The sequence below is a fragment of the Citrus clementina genome, unplaced genomic scaffold, assembly GCF_000493195.1.
Source record: "Citrus clementina cultivar Clemenules unplaced genomic scaffold, Citrus_clementina_v1.0 scaffold_3, whole genome shotgun sequence".
Classification (NCBI taxonomy): Eukaryota; Viridiplantae; Streptophyta; class Magnoliopsida; order Sapindales; family Rutaceae; genus Citrus; species Citrus x clementina.
In genome coordinates this window covers 42179768-42202452 of record NW_006262339.1, presented here as the reverse complement: position 1 = coordinate 42202452, position 22685 = coordinate 42179768, and the positions used below count along the sequence as shown (strand labels likewise).

Genomic DNA, 22685 nt, shown 5'->3' with positions numbered 1-22685 from the left:
ATATATGTTATTTGGTGGATATATTTGTTAAAATAAAAATAATTGAAAATGTTTCGCAAAATAATTGAAAAACTACCCTAATCATTTCCGCTTGTAGCCCAATAATATTTAACTTCAATGTATATTGGGGCATGAGAGAATGAGTTGCTCGCTCGTGGGTATTTTCGGGTGTGTTTGATATTATTTTTTAAATGGTGTTTTTGGTTTTTATTTAGAATATAAGAAGGATTAATTTTTTGTGAAGATGAAAACACGTTTGGTAGTTTGTTTGGAAAATATAAATAATAAAAATGTATTTGACATAATTTTTATGAAAATTATTTTAGAATAGTTATATGAAATGCGTAAATTTTAAATTTATCTTCTTGTTATTTTAGATACTTTTGCAAAAATGAATAAACAAGTAAAATAATGTAGTAATAAATATTAATATAAAATTATGAGTTTTTATATTGTTACAGAGTTTTATCAAATAAAATATTATAGAATAATTTATAGAATATCCATAATTATTTCAAAAAAATATTTATTATTTTATATTAAAGCATTTTTAACTAAATTATTGTATACATAACAAATCTACAATGTAGTTGTCATTTTTAAACCAAAGTATAATGTTTGTATTTAACATCTTTTCGAGGCCCACGACTTTTTTAATGGTAAAAAAGTCACAAAAGTCACCAAAATATGGTCCCATATATTAATTGCATGCAGGATAGAAAACAAAATTTAGATAACACAAATATTGTGATCTTTGCATTTGTTAAGAAAAATTAAAGAATGAAAACATTCTCCATAATTTCTCATTATAGAAATGAAATGTCCGATCGCAAAACGAAAAACGCTCAGTTAAAAAATGATACGAAACGCACCCTTCATTCCTTTGAAAAAAGAGTAGGTTTCCCTCTATTGCTGCAATTTCCAAAAACAAGGGGTGCAACTGCCCCGATCCGCAACGCAATCGGGTTCGGGCAGCGAAAACTTTAAATTCCGAAAATATCCCTGTCTTTCTTTAACATCCACCCGCGTCTCGAAAGCCGAAGTAGTGGATAGTGAAACCCCTTTTGCTTCTCCAATTTTTCAAGTTTACAGAGAATGCGTTGAAAAACAATTTGGCTAATTAATTTCACTTTTTCTCTCTCGTTTAAAATATCTGAAAACTTATTGCTTTGCATTTACTTACGCTGACAGCTTTGGTTCCATCTCTCTAGAATTTCAAATTATTCTTCAATTTTTGGCCAAACTAGGGTTAGGGTTTTAATTTAGATAAGAGATGTATGCTGATCGAGTGGAAGCTGCGGCGAAACAGTCGGTTAAGGAGCGTCTCAACGGTAATTCCGTCGGTGATTCTACTCGTAGGCGATCAATAACTGGCAAAAGGTTCGTAATTTTAATCTAATGTGATTTATTGCAATTGCTTTGTTCAATTTGAAACTGAGTTTTACTTCACAGTTACCTATTGTAGCTGTGCTGATTTCCTTTATGTATCAGATACGTGTAGAAGCTTAGAAAATTAGTTCACATTAATATTTTAGTTATGAGATTATTGGGTTTTACAATTTAGGATCTGGGTCTTATTCTGTAAATTGGTCTGGCTCTTTCTTCCTGAAGTTTAAGAGTTTGCTTGTAAGGTATGAGTTTTTCACTTTTGAACAACTGGTGATAGTATCATATTGTGTTCCCTTGAAGGCTCAAAATTCTTTTAACTAACTATAGTATTTAAATAATCTTGTTTTGGTGGTTAGTTTATGTGATTTTTTTTTTAGACTTCATGATCGTGTCATTGTAATGAACTAATGATATATTTTGCAGGCAAAGGCAAGATGACAAGTGGGAGCATGATCTTTACACGGATGATGAACCAAACGCTTCAAGTATGGATTGATTGTGAACCTGGAACTAAAAATTGCTGCTATTCTTGGATGCAACTAATATCATCTCTAATTGGTTTTGACTGTGTGTTAATGGCTTGTGAAGATCGCATAGTTGGTGTTCGAGATCTTCGTTTGAAACTTCAAAAGAAGAGTCTACAGCAAGTATCTCAAAGTGGAAAGGGGCATCTTTCAGGCGTGCGGGATCTTCGTGAAAAGTTATCTGGGACAATGAATTCACAGCCAGTGAACTCTGATCCGCCTAAACCAAAATTGGAGGCTGCTAAACTGGCCAGAAAGAGTGTAGCCGTTGAAGCTCCTGAACCAGAGTCCAAAAGAGTTGCTGTTCCAGCTTCTAAAAAGAAAGATCAGCAAAAGGCATAAATTTTCTGCTTTCCTTTTTATATTAGTTCTCTGCATTCATTTCTAAGAGCTGTAAGGAAGAATCCTGTTTTAGGTTAGATTTTGGCCATGTTTAGGTGAGAATTTCAAGCCAATTTTTCTTGAGGCGTTTCTTTTTTTTTTTGTATTTACATGCAGTGCACAGAAGTGTGATATGCTTATTGTTTCCTGAAGAAACATATTAGAAGCATCACCCATTTACCTTGCTAATATAGTTATGTTCTCTAGAGCTTTTTATGTGTTCTTCCAATGTTGAATGAAGTAAGCAGTTCAGTATTTTCCCAGATATTTGAAGAGAAGAATGGTAGGCTAAGTTATTTGGACTGTTGGAATGAGGCTTGATTTAAGTTTGATGTGTCTTAAATAAATTTTGAGAAATAGACAGAAGGAAAAAAAGGGTTCACATGTCTGTTTGTATGAAATTTAAATAGTTTTTTCATAAAATAGGTCGAATTAAGCATGTCTTTTCACCTCCCTTGCACCTAAGTTTGGACTCTTCAACTGACGTATTAGCTTCTCAGTGTATTATCTAGATCTACAGATGTGCACGTATTTTCTGTTCCTTCTTTTTGTCTCAGAAATTCTAAGCCTGCATCTTTTCATTCAGGCTGAGACATCCGTGGATGGTTTTCTGCGATCGTTGGGTCTTGAGAAGTATTCCATTACGTTTCAAGCAGAGGAGGTATGTAAACCTATTGCATTCTTCTGCTTATTGTGTTTTATTTTTACTTGTTATTTCCAATCATTATCCTAGGGATTTCTACTACTTTTAAGACCTGCTCCTTCTGCAGGTTGATATGACAGCCCTTTTACACATGACTGATGAGGATCTCAAGGCCTTAGGAATACCTATGGTAAATTCCCAAACTCACATGCAATATGTAACTTTTCTTTTAATAGATTTCAATCTCAGTGCAATAATTTACAGAATACAAGAAGCTTCCTGTTTAGATGTAATAGGAGAATTTGAAGATTTATTTTTTGGGTTCCCTGCCAAGGGCGTATTAGTCAATCATGTCTTTTAAGAACTAGGAGTCAATTTTTTGAAACCATGTTTGAATTGTCCATTGGAGTTCCTGTTCTGTTATCATGATATTTGTACAACGCATGTTCATTTTATTAACTGTCAGGGCGATCCATATTTGTCCAAATACTAAATTGTATTGGTTCCACAAATGATGTCTTTATTTTGGAAAATATGACTAGTTTTGAAAATTCAACTGTACTCCCTTTTTTTAGTTCTGTAATAACAGTACACATTGTTTTAATATCTTTTGGTGTATTTATGCTGATGATTAGTTATGGATTCAATTGTTTGGGCTCTCTTATTTTTCCATCCCTTCAATTATCATGGAAATAAATATAATGATAGAAAATAGGCGCAGGGGATCGGTGAAATCTTCTAGATTTGATTTCTAGAGTTGGACCTTTTGGTCTCTAAGAAGGACAAGAATCTTTTTTAGAATGTAAAAGTTGCACCTATCTTTATCTTTGTACTATGTTATGTTCATATGTGATAAACTTGTACCTGAATATAGATATTTAAGTAGATACATTATATCTTCTCCTTTAAAAAAATAATAATAATACAAAAGTAGATACATTATATAGATGTAAGAATGTGCATGCAACAATAGAATTATAGTGCTACTGGTTTGCCTAGAGTAATCCCATTTTATGATTTTGCCTGCTGCCTAATTCACTGGACCAGTCAGGGTTGGGATTTCTCCCTTTTAAATGGGATGCATGTCCTTAGGTATCAGTGTCTTTTAACCTGATCAAGAGTTGATGAATATAACATGATTTTTGGGTATATTTTTTCTCTTGGCTACACATGGAGAATGCTTGAAGTTGAATGCTATTAGATTCAATCGAAATTAGTTGACAAATTTGGCTAGTAGTCTAACTCTGTGAATCAACTACTTGGCAGTGAGCTGCCTTCGTGTCCTGTTGGATGTTTTGCCATACCTGATTTTCAATCTATTACAGTTATTTGTTCTTTCCTTTGCAATGATTAATAGAAGATTTTTTTATTCATATTGTTGGTTTCAGGGCCCGAGAAAGAAGATACTCTTGGCATTGGAATCCAGAGCCTGACATCTCAGGCTGTAGCTAGTTCTTATGCATGTTGGCATGGGTTTTGATATGTTTATTGGTTTCTCCGTACAAGTTTGTATCCTGTACTTTGGTTGATACGAGCTTGCATGTATCCATGTGTCATAAAAGCCATGCCTTCTTCCCCCCGCCTTTTTTCCCTCTCCTTTTTTTCTTTTTATAATTTTTTCCTCCTTTTTTAAGTTTTTTGGCTGAAAGTAGCTCCAGTAAGCTTGTTATTGAAATGAACTCATAGAGTAGAATCTTTAAAGTAATGAATGTACTATTTTGTTAGCTGTTATCTATGGCTTGCTAAAATCTTGAAACTGCGGCAAGTGGGGAGTGGGGCTTTTTAGTATAGCGGTTATCAATGCAGTTTCCTTTGCTGTTTATTGGATTTTAAATCGATTGCTTTCACTTTAAGCATGTTTTAATCTTAAGGTATGTTAACTCTTTCTTTTCTTTTTTTCAAATTTTGAAAGTGTCACCGAAAAACTCTCTTAATTTTGTTCTTCAAATAAAGAGGAAAAAAGTAAATTCTTTTAAAAAGATTTTTCAAATAAAAACAAGTTAATTTTATATTAATCAAATCTTTCTCTTCGCTAAATTTAACTATTTTTTATTGATTCTCAACAAATTTAATTATTTTCCATTTATCACTTATTCAATTTCAATTACCCTCAATTTTTTCCTTCAACAAGTTTAATGAATCCCTATTTATTTTCCCTCCAATAAATTTAATGAATCTCCATTTTCTTAAAGTATTTTTAACTCTTTATAAATTAAGTCATTAGTGATGTAGATGGTTCAATGAATTGAAATGAATTAGGAATTTGTTTTGAGAATGTTGGATGATCAAATTGATCCACTTTGATGAAGTTAAATGAAAAATGAGTGATGTTAAATTTGCATTGAGATGTGCATGAGTTTAATGATATTAATAGGGTGGGAAAAAAAGCCATTAGAACAAAAAAAAAGTAGTTATTTTTCTAAAAGGAAAAATAAAATAGTGATTAATAGCATTTCTCTATCTCCAATCAAAATAATATAATATTAATAGAAAAGGAAAAATTTATTTGATAATTTTGGAGAGAAGTATTTCCTATTTGAAAATTTTTAATTAGAATATTTCTTAGAGTCCTTAATATTGATAGGACTCTTTAAATAAAAAATAAAATTTTATTTGAAGTAAATTTTAATAATGCTCTTATAATAATGTTGTTTTGCATATTACTATAATGTTATTTTGCATATGACCTTCCGAGGATATCAACTAGTTTGTGTGGAATAGACAGAGTCATTTTTGGGGATCAAGGGGTGTGCCTTTGGCAGTTCCATCTATCATTTTATCATGAAAGACCAGACTCACCTGTTCTGCCATAATTACCTGCATATTCCACCACCGGTAGGATTCCAACTCCGTAAAACAACAACCTAATTTAAAACATCCTCCAATGATCTAAATATTGAGTCGTCTTATGCCTTACGGGGCAAACATCTCCATCAGGTTGTAAGAGAGGTCCGATTGCAAAAGGCTGCAACAGGCATTATCACCTACATGGTGTGGTATGGACTATGGATGGACTCATAATTTTAACCTTACAACGGTCAAACTTAATAAAAGAAGGCATTACCAGCATAATTCAACCTTATTTTTTCACTAGAAGGATGGAGAAAAGGTCGGGAAAGAAGATTGAAAGGTAACAAGTTGACAGCTAACAGGTGGCAAGATACATTTGATTCTAGAGGAACTTGTTTATTGTTCATCTATGGGAAATGGAGTGGCAGGTACACTTGCAAAGCAAGTTTTTCATGAGAGACTGTCCAATTAACTGCAAACTTCATAAAATTACACTCAATTTAGAAATAATTAACCGAAACGCCGAGGGGGCAAGAAATCCATCTCGCTCATTGTTTGGCAAGAATCCCACAGATACTCAGAACCAACCATATAGACCCACCATAATCTCAGTATTTCTACAATATGAATCTTCAAAACGCCGACCAACATCATTGATTGATGAGAAAATCATTCAAGTGTTATTGAGATTAAATGGAATAATGTTCACTTCGCAGTATGGAGCTGTGGCGCACTACGCAATGCCGGCTGAATTTACCATCTGATGCCTGCTGGCCTCTCTGCATTCTCTCCCTCCTCTCTATTACTAGATGTTGCTCAGGTCAAGGTAATGATCAAGACTCTACCTTCACTTTGGCTTTCCACGCTGTGTATTTTGCTTTTTCTTGCTTGTATCTCTTCCATTCTCTTAAAGCGGCAAGGAGGACATGCATCGAAACAGGCAAAAAGAATGGCTGCCCAAAGAGACGCAAAAGGGCATCCAATAAGAGAGTAGACAACAAAAAAAGTGATATCTCAAGCAAACAGTCAGGTCAATCCTGATAAACCTGATAAACTTGATTCATATAATATTCTACATAATAACTCTTTTGTTTAGCTAATCTAATGCTGTACATATGTTTGAAGGAAATTAAATAGGATTTAATAAAAGAGCTAATCAGATTGACCTTGCTTTAACATAAAATGTTCCATCATGCACTAATTAGGTTAAACTTGCTTATACAAGTAAATTTTCCATTAAGTGCCTGGATATGAATGAAGAGTTGAGTAACAAACCGAATAGATGGCAAAGCAGTGCTCAAATGAGTAGTAACTGATGGACATGATAGACGGGTGAAAAAAGGCATCCTCTGCTAGGGATCTTGCTTGTCCTGAGGACACTGACAAAAAGGGATGGTAAATGATTAGTTAGGCTATCCTTGCTGATACAAAATGAAGACAAAATCCACAATCGAAGCCAAAAGCAATGAGAACCTAAAAGTACTGTGTAGAGAAACATACCTGCAGAAGATTCATTATCCCCTAAAGAGGCATTACTCTGGGCCAATTTTGCTGCCTCAAGAGAAAACTGAACCTGCTCATCGAGAACAAAAGAAACAGAAAATTCAAAAATCTCATGCAATTAAACCTTATGTAATAGAGAAAAGACTAAAAAATATAACTAACAAAGCCTATGATCTAATTCAGCAAAGACTGGGACAACATATGATCATCTCTTATGCATCAAATAAATGTAGATAGCTAGTGTTGCATTCCTCATCCATGTCCATAGCCGGTTAATTCTCTCTTTTCTTCCCACTAATATTTTCTCCCAACACATGGTCATTTATTTTCATCAATTACAAAAGTAAAACATTCCTAACCCTTCAAGCACATGGATCGGATATGAAATCATTGACATAGTTGTTCGATCAACAGTCAATCAACTTGGCAACTAACCAGTTTTCCTATCTCATCCATGATAATCATCCTTGGCAGCGACTGCACCTGAACAGAAAAGTTTCATCATAATTGTACCAAATGCTCTGGCTGAAAGTGGAGAATGTCAGTTTATTAGTACTAAACATACCAATCTGGAAAGGGAACCAAGTGTTGTGGCACATGAATGAAGATTAAAGCATGCGAACTGCCGAGACAAAACATCCAGCTCCCTAAGAAAATGACCAAAAATTACCATCAAAGAAAGAATTCAATAATACAATTACAAATTGACCTTCAAAACTGAACAAACCAAAATCAATATAAACATCTTCAGAAAACTAAAAGTTCCCTGAAATAACCTAAGCACATGCATCTACTACAGTAAATACCATACTGGCAATATGATCTACTATGATTAGTCAAGAAAGCATTTGTTAACATACAGATGTCCCATTGAGTTTTTGACTAGTCAAGAAAGAAAACATCACTGTTACCATTCTGTGAAGCCTTTTCCACTAGGCAAAAGGTGGTATGTGCCAGAGGCACCAATGTAAAGGTTATTGGATTTAAGGCCGAATAGCTGCCGGAACTGCCCCATGAAAACTTCAAAAACCGCCTGAAGATCCTGTTTCAGAATGTGCCCCGTAATAAGGAAATAATTAAGATTTTATTGATAAATTGAAAATCCAAAGCTCAAGAAGTCGCAGAAAAACTAATCTGACCTCACGAGACATAGTATGCCTGGAAGGATGATTAGTTTCAGAATTCAAACAGCCAGGAGGGTTCCAAACAACAACACCTCCCCACATCTACAAGTTACCAGAAGCATCATTTGTGCATATTAGGAAATTTCAAGGGAAAATGAAACTCCAAACAATGAAAGTGAAGATAATGAAGGCAAGTTCACTAACAGGAGATATAAAACCATTTGTCTTAGAAATCTCTCCAGTTGGAAGCAGAAGGGAAAGAGGGCACTCCTTTGCAGATGGTACATATCTGAATGCATAAAGAAAGAAAATCAACAAAGTGGGATTTGATTGGAACAAAATATTTCTTCTGAATAAATTACACTATTAGCATGGCTTAAATTAACAAATCAAGGAAACAACCTAAGGATGACGACAGAAAACACCACAAAAGAAATTCATAAATACAGGATTCCCCAACTTTTAAAGAAAAATAATAATAATGAAAAAATTATTTTTCCTCAGAGATTAAATAGCCCTACAGAAAGTTAATCACAGATACTTAAAACCTCCAACCATAACTAAACTGATAAATATGTACTGTCTCTTCAAATGCAAAAACAAAGGAGAGAGCAAAATAAAGCTGAAAACTAAATGAATACTTGGCCAATAAGATAAGTGTAGCTATTCTTCAGGAAAAGAAGATGTGTTCAACTGACAAGCAAATATTCTAAAAAAACTAATAACATGTCACATGCTGATATACAATTTGTCTTAAATGAATCTACCATAATATAACAACTTGATCTGCACACAAGTAACAGGAAGTGGATAAATGGAGAAGGAAGTAAAAGGATATACACCACAAATTGCAATATCTTTGACCGTCCGCCTGCTGCAATAGAAGTATCCAAGTGCCACTCGTTTGAATTCACCTATTCAATTAATCAATACCATTATGAATGAAAAGAATAAAAACCAATCACTCATACTAGATGCAGAATAAACCATGATAAGAAAAGATAACATGAATGATTATTCTTGTATCAGTGAACCATACTGTAAATGTCTAACACTTCAAATATGGCACTGTGGGATTAATGGAGATTTTACAGCAATATTCTTCCAAAACTTCCAATAATCTGTCAAAAACCAAAAAAGTTAAGAACTCAAAGAAACTTACAAAGAAGGGAAGATCCTTGGTACTAAAGATGTAGCTTTTCCACTTTTCATCCCAGTATGAGAATGAGGATTTTGGCGTATGGTATAAAACCTAAAAGTGAGAACAAAGAACAAAAATAGACCAGTGTCAGATAGAACCACACTCAAAATGAATGCAACGCCAAAGATTAATAAAATCACAGTAAGTGTTTATGGAAGGAAGAAAGAACAATTACCTGACTTTCAACACTGATATTTGCAATAGGTCCCAAAACCTTAATTATAGGGGCCAGTAGAGTTTCATCTACTCTTTGGAAATCCCTGCATATATATATAAATGGAAGATGAATAGATTTCTAGAATGGTTGTCGCAGATACGTGTAATCTGCTATTTTTCGTTTTATTTGTCCATCAATATTTATTTTTGTATACTCTTTTAACCTCATAAGAAAAGGACCAAAGAATTTAAAATGACATCCAAATACATTAATCAGCAAAGTGAGTGAGCATTAGTTATTGAATTGAGCAATTCACCTTCTTACTTCAGTCAAATGCAGCCATATATCGGTACAGTAGATTCTAGATATAAGAAACTAGCAGAAAAATAGATCTAAAAATGCAAAACAAAATTGTAATTACCTCTATCACAGACTTTTCTTATCTAATTGTTCAGATAATAACTTGTTACTTTCAAACTAAGACAATTTATATATATATATATATAGGGAAATCAAAGAAGAATACAGCAGTAACAACAAACATCGTACCAATCGTAAACCCAATCGTTGGGTTCGGCATTAAGCAAATTAAAGGAGAGCACAATCCTACGATCAGCACCCACAGGCATAAACTCCCCATGAATCAACCCATTTTCTGTCCCTCCATTCACAAACATTTTGACAAAAATCTCCGCAACTCTCGAAACCAATACACTCTCCTCCTCCTCCTCTTCAACACTCCCCACAATCCACGCGTGCCTGTACTTCCCCACCACCGCCCTAATCCCCTCTCCACCTCCATTCACCACCACAACGCTGTAGACATTCTTCACTCCCAGAACAGACTCCAACAACTCATCAACACCATCGTCATCATCGTTACTAAAATCAAAGTCAACGGCGCTGATTGCGCCACAGCGGTAGTAGTTACTGTTATCAGTTGGATGCGTTTGCGTGCAACTAGAAATGGAGTCAACAGTGACGGAAAGAGCGAGATCGTTAGCACAGGCGCCACATTGGGAGGAATTCGAGGTCAGTTCCGTAATTTTGTCGAGGATTGACAGTTGGAGATGGTTAGGGCTGGGATTCGAATTGAAGTTAATAAATACGGCTTGAAAACGGCAGGGGAATGATAGCGATGGATTCGATTCCATTTCCGATATTTCGCCGAACGGAAGCGAAGAGCGGTAGATTTCGACCGACTTCCATAAGAACGGAAAGCCTGTAATTAAAATTAAAAGTTAATGAAAATGAAAATTCAGTCACGAGTGGATGCGCATATTTGGGTGTGATGATTACCTAGGACTAAGGAGAAGAGTACAGAGAGAGTCAGGACGAGCCGCTTCACTCCAGGTTTGGTGATGCGGGTGCTGTTCGGGTCCACGTGTGAAGGTGCGTCTTGCCTATTATCGGGTACTTCGGGTGAGATTTCGCTCATTATTCTTTTGCACTGGATGAAGCTCTTGCCTCTGGTTCGATTGAATTGAGTTCAGCTCGTGTTCGTGCTTCGGTGCTTCCCGTTAACTTACTAACTCACTGCTGACCTGGCGAATGATTTTGACCCAAGAGATTCCAACAACTTAATAAATAAATAAAAGGGCGCAAACACGATCTTACAACTAATCTAATGTATATCCTTCAAATAAATAGTATGTGTGGGATTTATTTACTGTTTATATAATAGGTGTATCTTACATTAATTGTAAGATAAGGAAATTTATAAAAGGAAAGGGAATTATTTGTACAGTATTGTTGCATACTGTTGCTAGCTCAATTGTCCACCATTTCGGGTTAGAGAGCCCAAAATAAAGCCAAGAGTACTAGTTTGACTTAATTCTAAAAAGTTTGAGGCAACTCTAGTACATTTCTAGCTCATGTAAATATCTAAAATTCTAGGCGTGTGGTAAAAATTATCTAGAATTCATAGAATTTGATAAGTCTCCCCTATAAATATGGCATGACATTTAACATTTGAGTAACAAGCTTAGAGCAAGCAACTCAAACATTCTTATAAGCTCTCTTGTAAAGACTCTTTGAGTAATACAATTTCTCTCATTCGGCTCTATTGCTCTCTACCTCTTCGAAAACTTCTAAGCTTAACTAGTCGAGGAGTTCAAGACTTAGTAATTTTCGACAAAGTTATCTAAGTACCGCACGAATTTACTGCACAAAACACTCAAACTATGTAATCTTTTCATTTTAGGAGTGGACTTTTTTATGTCTTTGATTCGCTTGCAAATACGTTCTTTTTTAAAACGCTTTATAGATTGATCAATAGCCGTCCATGTAAAGGGCTCATTAGTATTTTTCTTATTATATCTTTTATTAATCTTGGTTTTACAATGAGTTCTTTTTCTTTTCTAGTGGCTAAATCAGTAGAATTGATCAGTTTAATGGCACAGAAATCTTGGTTTTCTTCAAATGTTCTGCTAGCCTTTTGGCTTCAGCTTCTGCCTGTACAGCTCTATCAGCTTGACTTCCAGCAAATTTCTCCCTGAAGAACCTCACGTCCTCATCTTTCTGTAAGTAAACGAATTGCCACATTCAGTGATAAGGAAGGCGAGATTAAGCTCTACTAGTAATAGTCCAATAGAGAATCGCCAAAGATATAAAAGTTGAGATAAAGAGAATTTATACCAATTCCTTAAATAATGGAGAGGGCATCCCAATCCTGTGACCGGCAGGAAGAATCTCCCAAGGTTTTCTTGCCCTTTCAAGATCTCCATTTTCGTCGGAAAGTGAAAATTTGGTTTCAGTGGGCAAATTGAGCTGCTTCAGGACCTTGAATGTGAAAATTAATTGCATTATCATTAGACTCACTAAACAACTTTTGGGAAATTTTTATTCAGGAATCTCTTAACCTGATGCATACCTCAAGAGAAAATGATGGCATGAAAGGTTCCAGCAAACATGCTAGAAGATAAACTAACCCCACCGAAGTTCTAATGACGATAGAGCAGGAACCTTGATCTTCATTGTAAAGCTTCCAGAACTGGCTCTCCTACAGACCATGTCATAAAGTTAAACTAGTCAACGCAGATAAAGCTAAAAAGAACAAAAAACTTGTTTTAACAGACTCACTTGTAGATATGCATTCCCCTCGCTAGAGATGCTCATTCCAATTCGCAATCCTTGCTTCAGCTTAACCTATTCAACGCAGTGCAGAGAATTGTCACAGGACTCCAAAAATAAGAACTGAAATACAACAAACTAAATTTTGTCACATCATAGTTAAGTAATTACCTTTTCCATGGCTTCAATGTACTGATCTATATGGTTACTAATTTTTTCTGCCAACATCTTGGTCGATGGATGTAAATCTGCCTTCGGGGAATCGGGAATGATAGATCCATATCCTCGCCCTGCAGAAGAAATTATCAATATTGTAGGAGACCAAATTATGCATGGAAAAAAATTGTAACCTGAATGATATACGGTTTTCTAGCGGCGTATAAGCAGCTGAAACACAAGGTATGTATAACAGATGCATAAGATAATGCAAACAAACCTGGAGGTTTAGCAATGAAGCTCAGTACTCTATTAACAAAATTGCCCAAATTATTCAGCAACTCAGTGTTTAATTTTGCTTGGAAGTCCTCCCATGTAAACAGTGTGTCTGAAACCTGACCAGATCAGAAACTTCTGAATCAGCAAGCAGATCTTGCTAAAGCTGATAGCTATGTTTCTGTGGCTAGTGAACTCACCTCTGGCCTGTTAGTTATCAGATAATATCGCCATACTTCAGCAGGAATATTCGTATCTTTCACATCATTTCCAAAAACTCCTACACCCTTGCTCTTTGAAAATTTCCCTGCAGTATCAAACATTATATAAACTATACAAACATTTATTATATTGAAGAATCATAGCATCACAGCTTCAAAAACAAAAGGACTTTTTCAGTGCACAACCACCGTAAGGAAATCTTATTTGGCGATTTCATGCCAAGATATCCACTTTGCATTGACAGTAATACCTGCTTCATAGTTTAAATATTCCGTAACACTGATAGTTTTCATTAGTGTCCAGTTTTCTTCAGTCCCAAGAAGTGTAGATGGAAACATCACCTGGAAGAAAAGAATCATCCAAAAGAAGGGTCACAAATAAATCAAACTCCATTAATGAGCACAAAATTTATTAATCTATATGCATTGATGATGTTGAGATCATGAAGATATGGGGTACGCATACTGAATGTTAATGGGAGTGCACATATTAATCATGTCCATTGTCAGTTAAACTGGTTCCAAGAGTCAGAACTGCTAGCATTTTCCTCTATTACCTATAACTATAATACCATATAAAGACAATCCATGGGTATAGTATTCCCCTAAGTAGGAATTTCTGTACATTCCTTTTTACAACTCGATAGCAGAAATCAAAAGAATAGAAGAGACAGAAGTGAAGAGGAAGTTCTTACAGTGTGGAAAGGCGCATTATCCTTTCCCATAAACTGATACAGCGCTACATTTTCAGGGTTCTTCCACCATTCCTCCCAATCAGGAGTATAGCATGAGGTAATAGATATATAACCAATAGGCGCATCGAACCACACGTAGAAGACCTGAACATCATGTATAATCAACTTGACATGATATAATTAAATGTGATACTGCATAAGAGCTGGCAAGTTTAAACAAAACTAAAAACAAGAATGTTGTGCTTGACAGAAGGGATCAATTTAAAAAATGAATGCAAAATTTCATTTCGACCTTATCCTTAAATTTTTCGTGCGGAACAGGAACACCCCATTTAAGATCCCTGGTAATGCACCGAGGTTTCAACCCGTCCTTAAGCCATGCATATGTGCCTTGAATAGCATTCTGGCTCCAAGATCCTGAAACTGACATCTTACTGATGTACTCTTCTAATTTATCTTTAATCAATGGGAGCTCCAGGAACAAGTGGTCTGTATCACGGATTTTTGGTGTTGCTTGACAAACCTGTTCAGAGTACAATATTCAATATAAAACCAAACATATGTCTGAAAACACCTATGTCTTTAAATTCTAATTAACAGGCAGAATATTAAATAAAGTTGATTCAGCCAAGGTACTGTGGAAGTCACAAGAAGAGAGTAGCTAAAAAACATATTTATGCGAATGGTATGTGTACCTTGCATCTGGGATCTTTAAGTTCTGTCGGATTCAACAGCTTTCCGCACTTTTCACATTGATCCCCTCGAGCAGAATCATAATTACAACCTAGCGTTGGGCAGCTGCCTTCCACTAGTCGGTCAGCTAAGAAACGTTTGCATGTATCACAATAAAGCTGCGCCATTTTTGGAAATCAAATTCACCAAAGACTCAGTTATGCAGCAAATTATTCTCCAGAAAATATCAGATAAAATTATTCAGTTAAGTGCAGGAAAAAAACCTCGGTAATTGCACAAAATCAAAATAACATCCTAGTGTGGCAAAACTACCTGTTGCGTTGTATATTCTGAAAGCCAGTTGTTCTCCAACAACTTCTTGAAAATTGCTTGACAAATTTCAGTTTGCTGGGGAGTTGATGTGCGTCCAAATTCATCAAAACTTATGTTGAACCAATTGTAAACTGCCTTATGTATTGCATAGTATCTGCAATTGCCGGAAGAACAAGTAAGAGATGGAAGAAATTCATGTATGCTTTCAGATGCAACAAAAGAAATATGCTTCATCCAGGGATATACAGGATTAACATGGTCGTCACTTGAAATCAAAGATATGAGTAACAAACAGAACAACATCTTCAAGCAAGACAAATATCACAACGCTCAGCTATGCAATTATTAGAATTTCAACAATGTTACATCTTAGAGCAACTTTCAGCACTCACATTCATTCCATCAGATATCGTATGCAATAAGACTCTCTGAATTTCAACGATATGAAAGGGACTGCTGCCTCAACTTTGAAGACACCTACATGGTTATTACTAGTTTTCTAATTATGGGTTTCCATTAGATGACAATAGATAATATGATTTGCACTGAATTGGATTAAGGTGCAGTCTTGATTCTATGCTCCAGCATCGAAATAACCCTGATTGGTCATACCGAATTAATACAACATCTGTTACCCTGATTGGTCTTTGGCCTCCAAAAAATCATTTTGTTCATACCTAGAGAGAGAGAAACTCATTTTCTCCATTTTTCTTCTTTCTTTAATCTTAATCAAACACTAACTTAGGCGTCGGAGTGCCTTTTTCAGGTACTCACCCCTCCGAAATCGAGGCCAACGATTGTGAGAAGTTCTCCACAAGCTATAAATATGTGTGAAGGTAAAAAATTCCAGCCACCTTCAGTTATCACAGATTTGCTGCCCTCGATTGAAGTAAAGGTTAACAAATGCAATTTTTGAAAATAAAAATAAGGAAGGTATGATCACAACTGCTTGCTGCAAATGGCCAAAAAGGAAAAAAAAAAGAAAGAAAGTAAAAAAAAAAGACTGCATGAATGTAACAAGAAATTATTACTTATCACAGATTTGCTGAGGAGTACAATTCTCCTCCATAGCCTTTGTCTCGGTAGCAGTACCATACTCATCGGTACCACATATGTACAGAGCATTGTAGCCACGCAGTCGGCAGTAGCGGGCAAAAACATCAGCGCTCAAAACACCTGAAACAAAGCCGAGTTGAAAACAAAACCCCCCCAGGTTACATGAACGGCAGATTAAGAAGAAAAAGAAAGAAACCATGATGCTTATTTTTACTAACAGCCTATTATGTTCCCAAGATGAGGGACGTTGTTCACATAAGGCAGAGCGCTTGTGATGAGTATGTTTCTCTTGCCAGGGACTGGCAGCTTTGCCACTCTGTGGTTTCTTTCACCATCCGGTTCTTGTTCTGAATCTCCCATTTCCTTGTAATCTTGCAGTCTAAGAAACCAGAAGCGGGAGAGAGATCAAGATTTTAGTAACTAACTATAGGCTTGGCAAGCGCTGCCTTAAAAGATTTTATTATTATTTATTTTAAGGTAACAAAATTAAATTAATAAAACTAATAAAGCACAGATATTACTTGTTTATTTATATAATCAAAATATTATACACACCTGTTTATATGTGTGTATATAAATTTTATTCAATCTTATATATATATTACTTATTTATATTCTTATAACAGTTTAACAATAAATTTCGAAACACATATAATAAATTTTAAATTTTAAAAAATATTTAATTTATCTTTTACATCATAATTAACAGTCATTATTTTAAAAATTATAATATTATTAAACTTACTTTTATACAGCTATTTTGTATTGTAAATAAAGTTATCATAATAATAATAATAATAAAAAGCGAGACTTGGTAATTACTTATTATAGATAATTATATGCTAATGCCACCAAGTCGAAGTGGGACAAACGGTTTGAGTGCCCGGGAAGGCTCGAATCATTCATTTGTGGGTAGGGGTCGGTGTATTTATAGTGGTTGAACTATTGATATGCTATTTTATATATATTTTCGGAGCAGAACTTATTTTGTGGCCGGTAAGGATTTGATTTGATTTTTATTATTATTATTCCAGCCGTTGCGTATCTTTTGATGCTGTGTATACTTTTCAGAAATGAATATGGGAATCAAGGAGATGGGAAAAAAGAATACGAATGAATAATATATTTATTTGTTTAAATGAGAGGTAGAATGAGAATTAAATTGATAAGATTTATTTAAAATTAGGAATGATTATTAGAGTTCTCATTTTTATGGGGAGATGAGAATGAGAATCTCATTTTTTTTAAGTGACTATATTACTCTCACTAAAATAATAATAATAATATAACAAAAAATGACTATAATTAATTAAGGTCAATTTAATAATTTGGAATAATTTCAATATAAATTAAACACATTAATGATAATATAGTTAATTTATTCTGATTCTAATTTTGTAGTTAAAATAAATAATATATTCTGATTTATATTCTCTATTTTGATTGCGTACATTTTAATTTTACTCCATTTCAAAAATTCTAGCCCATCCAGTGCACCATCAATAAAAATTTGAAGAATTGAAATAGGGTGTTGAAGAATCACCCACCCACCATCACAATTTGACAAACAACTTAGCAAAGGAAATCAAGTTGGTTGTGTTTTTTTTTTTTTTTTTTAATAATAAAAGAGCCAACCAATAAAGAATTAAAGCGAGCAAGTGGAGCATCAAGGTCAGCACTCGTTTCGTTTGTCACAAAGACGATATGATGCCTCAAGTTTAAATATATGTTGCATATTAATCAGATTCTCAAAGTCAATTTCCAAGATGAAAAATCATACACACATATTTTTATATTTCGCAAATCCCTTTGAATCATTTTGAAATTGCATTTTAGCAACAAAAAAGAGAGCTTTCTTAATTAGCAAAATTAATTTCGGAATCGTTTGGATAAACTAACTCTTTATTTTGTTTCCCGCCTTTTTTTTTTGTAACGGCCATTGACAAACTCTAGACCTCTGAAGCTTTTGTAGCATGCCGCAACATGTGCTTTCTCAAAAATCCAAAGCAACTAAAAGCCCTTTTCTTGGCTGCTAAAGATAAAAGAACCCTAATCAAAATCCACGCTTTGATGATTAAGACTAACCTCTCCGCATATGGAAACTCCGTCGGCCGAATCATAGCATTATACGGTGGTAAGAACGATATTGTGTCAGCCCGAAAACTGTTTGAAGAATTGCCTCTGAGAGGTGTAGACACCTACAATTCCATAATCATTGCGTATTCTCGTAAAGAATCTCCATTTGAAGTTTTGGGCCTTTATAATCAAATGAAAAAAGAAGACGTAAGACCTGATAGCTCCACATTTACAGTTGCACTAAAGGCTTGCGTGAGCTTGATGGACTTGAAAATGGGGGAGGAAATATGGCGTAAAGCAGTGGAGCTTGGTTATGGAAATGATGTGTTTGTTGGATCGTCTATGTTGAATTTGTATGTGAAGTGTGGGAAAATGAATGAGGCTATGGTTGCGTTTGAGAAGATGCAAAGGAAAGACCTCGTTTGTTGGAGTTCTATGATAAATGGGCTCGTGTTTAACGGACAACCTCGTGAAGCCGTTGATGCTTATAAAAGGATGAAAAAGGAGGGGATTGATGGAGATGAGGTTGTGATGATGGGGTTGATTCAGGCTTGTGCTGATCTTGGGGACTCGAGATTTGGGCTCTCAGTTCACGGGTATAGTATTAGGAGACATCTCAATTTGGACGTCAAGGTTCAAACAAGCCTTGTAGATATGTATGCTAAGACGGGGCATTTGGATCTTGCTTCTCATGTATTCAAAAATATGTCCCGTATTAACATCGTCACCTGGGGTGCACTAATTTCTGGCTTTGCTCAAAATGGTTTAGCGGGAAGTACACTTGAATTATTGATGGAGATGCAGAGTTGTGGGTTTGAACCAGATTCAGTATCCCTCGTAAGTGCACTTTTGGCATGTGCACAAATTGGTTTTTTGAAATTGGGCAAGTCCATTCATGGATATACTGTGAGGAGGTTTGATTTTAATCTAGTTTTAGGTACTTCTGTAATTGACATGTATTCAAAATGTGGAGTGCCTTCTTGTGCACGTGCCCTTTTCGATCAGATGCAATCCAGGGACTTAATCTCTTGGAATGTAATCATTGCTAGCTATGGGATCCATGGACATGGGGAGGAAGCGCTATCTCTCTTCCTCCAGATGATAGAAACAATGGTAAAACCAGACCATTCTACTTTTGCTTCACTTCTCTCAGCTCTTAGTCACTCAGGATTAGTGGAAGAAGGTCGATACTGGTTTGATCTCATGGTCAGCAAATATAAGATTCAACCAACTGAGAAGCACTATGCTTGTATGGTTGATCTTTTGGCTCGTGCAGGAGAAGTGGAAGAAGCACTAAAGATTGTAGATTCCATGAGTACTGAACCTGGACTTGCTGTCTGGGTTGCTCTCTTGTCAGGTTGCCATAACCATAAGAAGTTTTCAATTGGAGAGAAGGTGGCAAAGAAGGTCCTTAAGCTAAATCCTGATGACTTGGGCATTCATGCTTTGGTTTCAAACTTCTTTGCCATGGAACAGAAGTGGGAAGAAGTTGCTGGTGTAAGAAAGACAATGAGAAAGAGTGGGATGAAGAAAGTGCCTGGCTATAGTGTAGTCGAAGTGAATGGGGAGCTCCATGCATTTATTATGGAAGATAAGAGCCATAATCAGTATGAAGATATTGTGTACGTTCTAAAGAAGTTGTACTTAGAGATGAGAGCTATAAGGTATCTTCCGAATATTGAACTTTGCATGATCTGAAAAGAAAGGCAAGAATGAGTGGCCGTAGTGAGAGATTTGGAATTGGTTGTGGCCTATAAGAGACTACTAGAAAACAATTACTCCTTGTGAAGAACCTCGACGCTGGTGAGAGGGAGATGAGCTGCCAAGCTCACAGCTCACCTCCTAAATAATGAAAAAGGGACTTTTGTGAGAAACGTGAAGTAATTCCCTCTCTTTCGGGATAAGAACTGTGCAAGTCGGAACTGCTGAAACATGAGGCACTGCAAGGACTTTCTGTATGTTGAGAGCCAAATTTTCTAGCCAAGGACCCTCAATTAGATGAAAGAACTAGGTTTTCACAACTGTGACTTGCTCATGAAGAGAGTTTGTGAACTAACATCTCCATCACAGATGGTTTCCACTTTCCTCTATAAAGTCCCAGAGCATTTGAAGGAACATGGATTATAAACCCACCATGAGGCCAATTAATCAGTCATATCAACTAGTGTTCTTCTGGAAGTCTTATCCAGAACTATGATACGTTTACTCTCTTCTGGACTGGATTTCTGATTTTTATTGATTTTGGCACTTGAGCTTAGCTCTTGGCTTCAGGGACACATGGAAGAGCATGAAGAGCATGATCCTCTGTCAACTGCTGCACAATATGCCCCCACTTACTATCTGAAAATAAGGCTATAGAGTGTGAATTCTTTAGCTCAATATATCCCCAACTCTTACAAACATGAAGACTATGGAGAACATTTACCATGTTAAGATTGCACTTGTCTGCCATTTCTGGATGCAAGCCAAGATCTCTAGCATGGTGTAACACCTTGTAAAACTCTGTATAATACATGCATATACAAGGGATGTGTTTATATATGTTAAAAGCAATTTGCATCAACTGGTGTTGGCATCTTGAGATGCTCATTCATTTTAGTTATCAGTTCTGTACAAGAAAGTATATCCAGGTTCCAGTATAATTTTTCTTGTTTCTAATTTGTCCTTAATCTGAACCTCATTATGTAAATTCCATTCTGTTCCTTTTTTTCCCCCAGGTTATATTTATGAAGAATTCTGAATGATGAAGCATGTTCAAGTCTATTAATAAACTAAAAGAAGTAGGCTATTACAGTATCCGGTAGTTTCCACTTTCCAACCCTCTGATGAATGTTTAATGACCAGAATTTCAAGATAAAATCTAACTTCAATTTCTATATCAGTTGAAAAGAAAATTGGGTATCAACAATAAGACAAGACATAAGATGAGCAAACTGCAAATTCTAAATTCAGGGAATTACAAAATTTTCAACAATTTGGTGTAGACAAAACACTCCCCTACCCTAAAAAGGAGCTACTTGGCCTCCACCTGTCTACCATTCCTCCATGAAGCATAAATCAGTGGCCATTTCCGTGAAATTTTGGAGATGTTTTATGGACATCCCATTGAACAAAAAGAAGTAATAATTTGCAAAACCTGAATGTTGGAGTCTTTCGATATTTCCTCAACTCTTGTATCCTTGAGCTTGCTTCTGAAGGTTTTGGTTGTCTTCTAGTAAACGATCATATTCAAGTAGTAGATCTGCAGATTGTTTCTGAAGGGCGATAACATGAGCATCAGCGGTTTCAAGCTGCTTGTCCTTCTGTTCACATTCTGACTTTAGCTTCTTCAAATTCACAGATAGAGTTGAAATCTCTTCTTGCAGCCGCTTCAATTCCTTGGAAGCCTTCTCTTCCTTGTCTTTAAGTTGCATTTTTTCTTTTTGAAGCTGTTCCACTTCCTCTTTTGAGGATCCAGCATTACTCCTTAGCCGAATAAGCTTAGTAAGATAATGATGCATGCGATCAATTATGAATCCAAGAAATAGGGTAAAGCCTGCAAAATCAAGTTCAGACCATTATAGTTACACAAACAAGCTAAAAGGAATTGGGCCAAGAATGGTTTAAGTTTTCACAAAATTCAGAGACTAAAAATGTCAATTAACTTCTCAAGGTTAAATCTATCTCCTTTCAGATTTTCAATCACCGAGTCCTTCACAGTTGATCATTGAAACATGTTTTTAACTAAAATTTCCTCCATTTGTTGTATGGTACAAAAGCTTACATGAAAAATGTTGCGCAACAATGTAACCGGCCAAAGGAACAAGAACAAAGGAAGTAGTACATAAAGTTTGGTCTCTAGTTCATAACTTTTTACACACGAGAGATGCAACACATGGCACTTTTCAATCATTCAACCAGGAGGAATAAAAAAAGGAACCAGAAAATTTGAAAAAACAGAGTACGAACATATGTAAACAATTTAGGAAATCCAATTTACAAGAGAGTAATGATAGTTAAAGCTCAAATCATTGACAGCTAATTGTTTCATGAAGCTTAATAGAATTTGAGAAAAAAATAGCCCTGGCATTCAACATCTAGTCAGATCAAATTCAGTTCTAGTCTTCACATTGTTAGATTTGGATGTTATCTTATCTAATTTCTGCTTTCATAAATTTGAATTCTAAAATACTTTTGAGTTACTGCATACAGATGTACACATATCTAACTAACAAGTGCACGATATAAGACAAACGCACATGCCATATTGCAGAAGAGATTAAAAATAAGGAGCAAAAACATTTATTAGCATCTATAGCAAAATGATTTTGATGTATCTTCATAGGCCTTTCAAGCAACATTAGTACTTATTGCGATAAGTTTCAGACCAACCAAGTTCAGTTTCCATCTTGCTATGAGTACCAAAGGTGCAGTAGG

At 35.4% G+C, this 22685-nt stretch overlaps 5 protein-coding genes across 6 annotated transcripts in view; 2 read left to right on the top strand and 3 right to left on the bottom strand.

Annotated features, from left to right (window-relative positions):
* The first annotated feature begins 866 nt into the window (after positions 1–866).
* Positions 867–4668, top strand: LOC18049533 (SEC23-interacting protein). The gene is made up of 6 exons (XM_006443517.2): positions 867–1380; positions 1813–1874; positions 1978–2249; positions 2881–2955; positions 3065–3127; positions 4326–4668. The coding sequence occupies exons 1-6, from the start codon at positions 1274–1276 to the stop codon at positions 4368–4370; spliced, it is 624 nt and encodes a 207-aa protein (XP_006443580.1). The 5' UTR covers positions 867–1273; the 3' UTR covers positions 4371–4668.
* A 1688-nt stretch (positions 4669–6356) lies between these two features.
* Positions 6357–11314, bottom strand: LOC18046400 (GPI transamidase component PIG-S). 2 transcript variants are annotated; one of them, XM_006443516.2, is made up of 13 exons: positions 11012–11314; positions 10262–10934; positions 9731–9815; positions 9517–9606; positions 9195–9268; positions 8559–8643; positions 8370–8456; positions 8142–8272; positions 7796–7877; positions 7666–7713; positions 7228–7300; positions 7003–7106; positions 6357–6680 (listed from the first exon to the last, which is right to left on the bottom strand). In XM_006443516.2, exons 1-13 carry the CDS (start codon positions 11148–11150, stop codon positions 6561–6563), a joined length of 1791 nt encoding a protein of 596 aa, XP_006443579.1. In that variant the 5' UTR covers positions 11151–11314; the 3' UTR covers positions 6357–6560. The 2 variants fall into 2 exon arrangements, with proteins under 2 accessions (XP_006443579.1, XP_024045198.1); XM_024189430.1 differs by having other exon boundaries at positions 7003–7097.
* Positions 11315–12019: 705 nt separating this feature from the next.
* On the bottom strand, positions 12020–16602 carry LOC18046399 (probable methionine--tRNA ligase). Its single transcript, XM_006443515.2, has 14 exons — positions 16412–16602; positions 16169–16313; positions 15138–15291; positions 14828–14983; positions 14425–14655; positions 14133–14276; positions 13689–13779; positions 13417–13523; positions 13221–13335; positions 12956–13074; positions 12794–12859; positions 12585–12713; positions 12350–12493; positions 12020–12232 (listed from the first exon to the last, which is right to left on the bottom strand). The coding sequence occupies exons 1-14, from the start codon at positions 16551–16553 to the stop codon at positions 12098–12100; spliced, it is 1878 nt and encodes a 625-aa protein (XP_006443578.2). The 5' UTR covers positions 16554–16602; the 3' UTR covers positions 12020–12097.
* Positions 16603–18121: 1519 nt separating this feature from the next.
* LOC18046398 (putative pentatricopeptide repeat-containing protein At3g25060, mitochondrial) lies at positions 18122–20652 on the top strand. Its single transcript, XM_006443514.2, has one exon. It carries the CDS (start codon positions 18177–18179, stop codon positions 19965–19967), a length of 1791 nt encoding a protein of 596 aa, XP_006443577.1. The 5' UTR covers positions 18122–18176; the 3' UTR covers positions 19968–20652.
* A 390-nt stretch (positions 20653–21042) lies between these two features.
* The window catches only part of LOC18046397 (B-cell receptor-associated protein 31), a 3904-nt gene continuing 2261 nt past the window's right edge, over positions 21043–22685 (bottom strand). Inside the window, exon 2 of the mRNA XM_006443513.2 lies at positions 21043–21804. Within this exon, the coding sequence (XP_006443576.2) occupies positions 21434–21804 (371 nt within the window). The 3' untranslated portion in view covers positions 21043–21433. The remainder of the gene's footprint in view (positions 21805–22685) is intronic.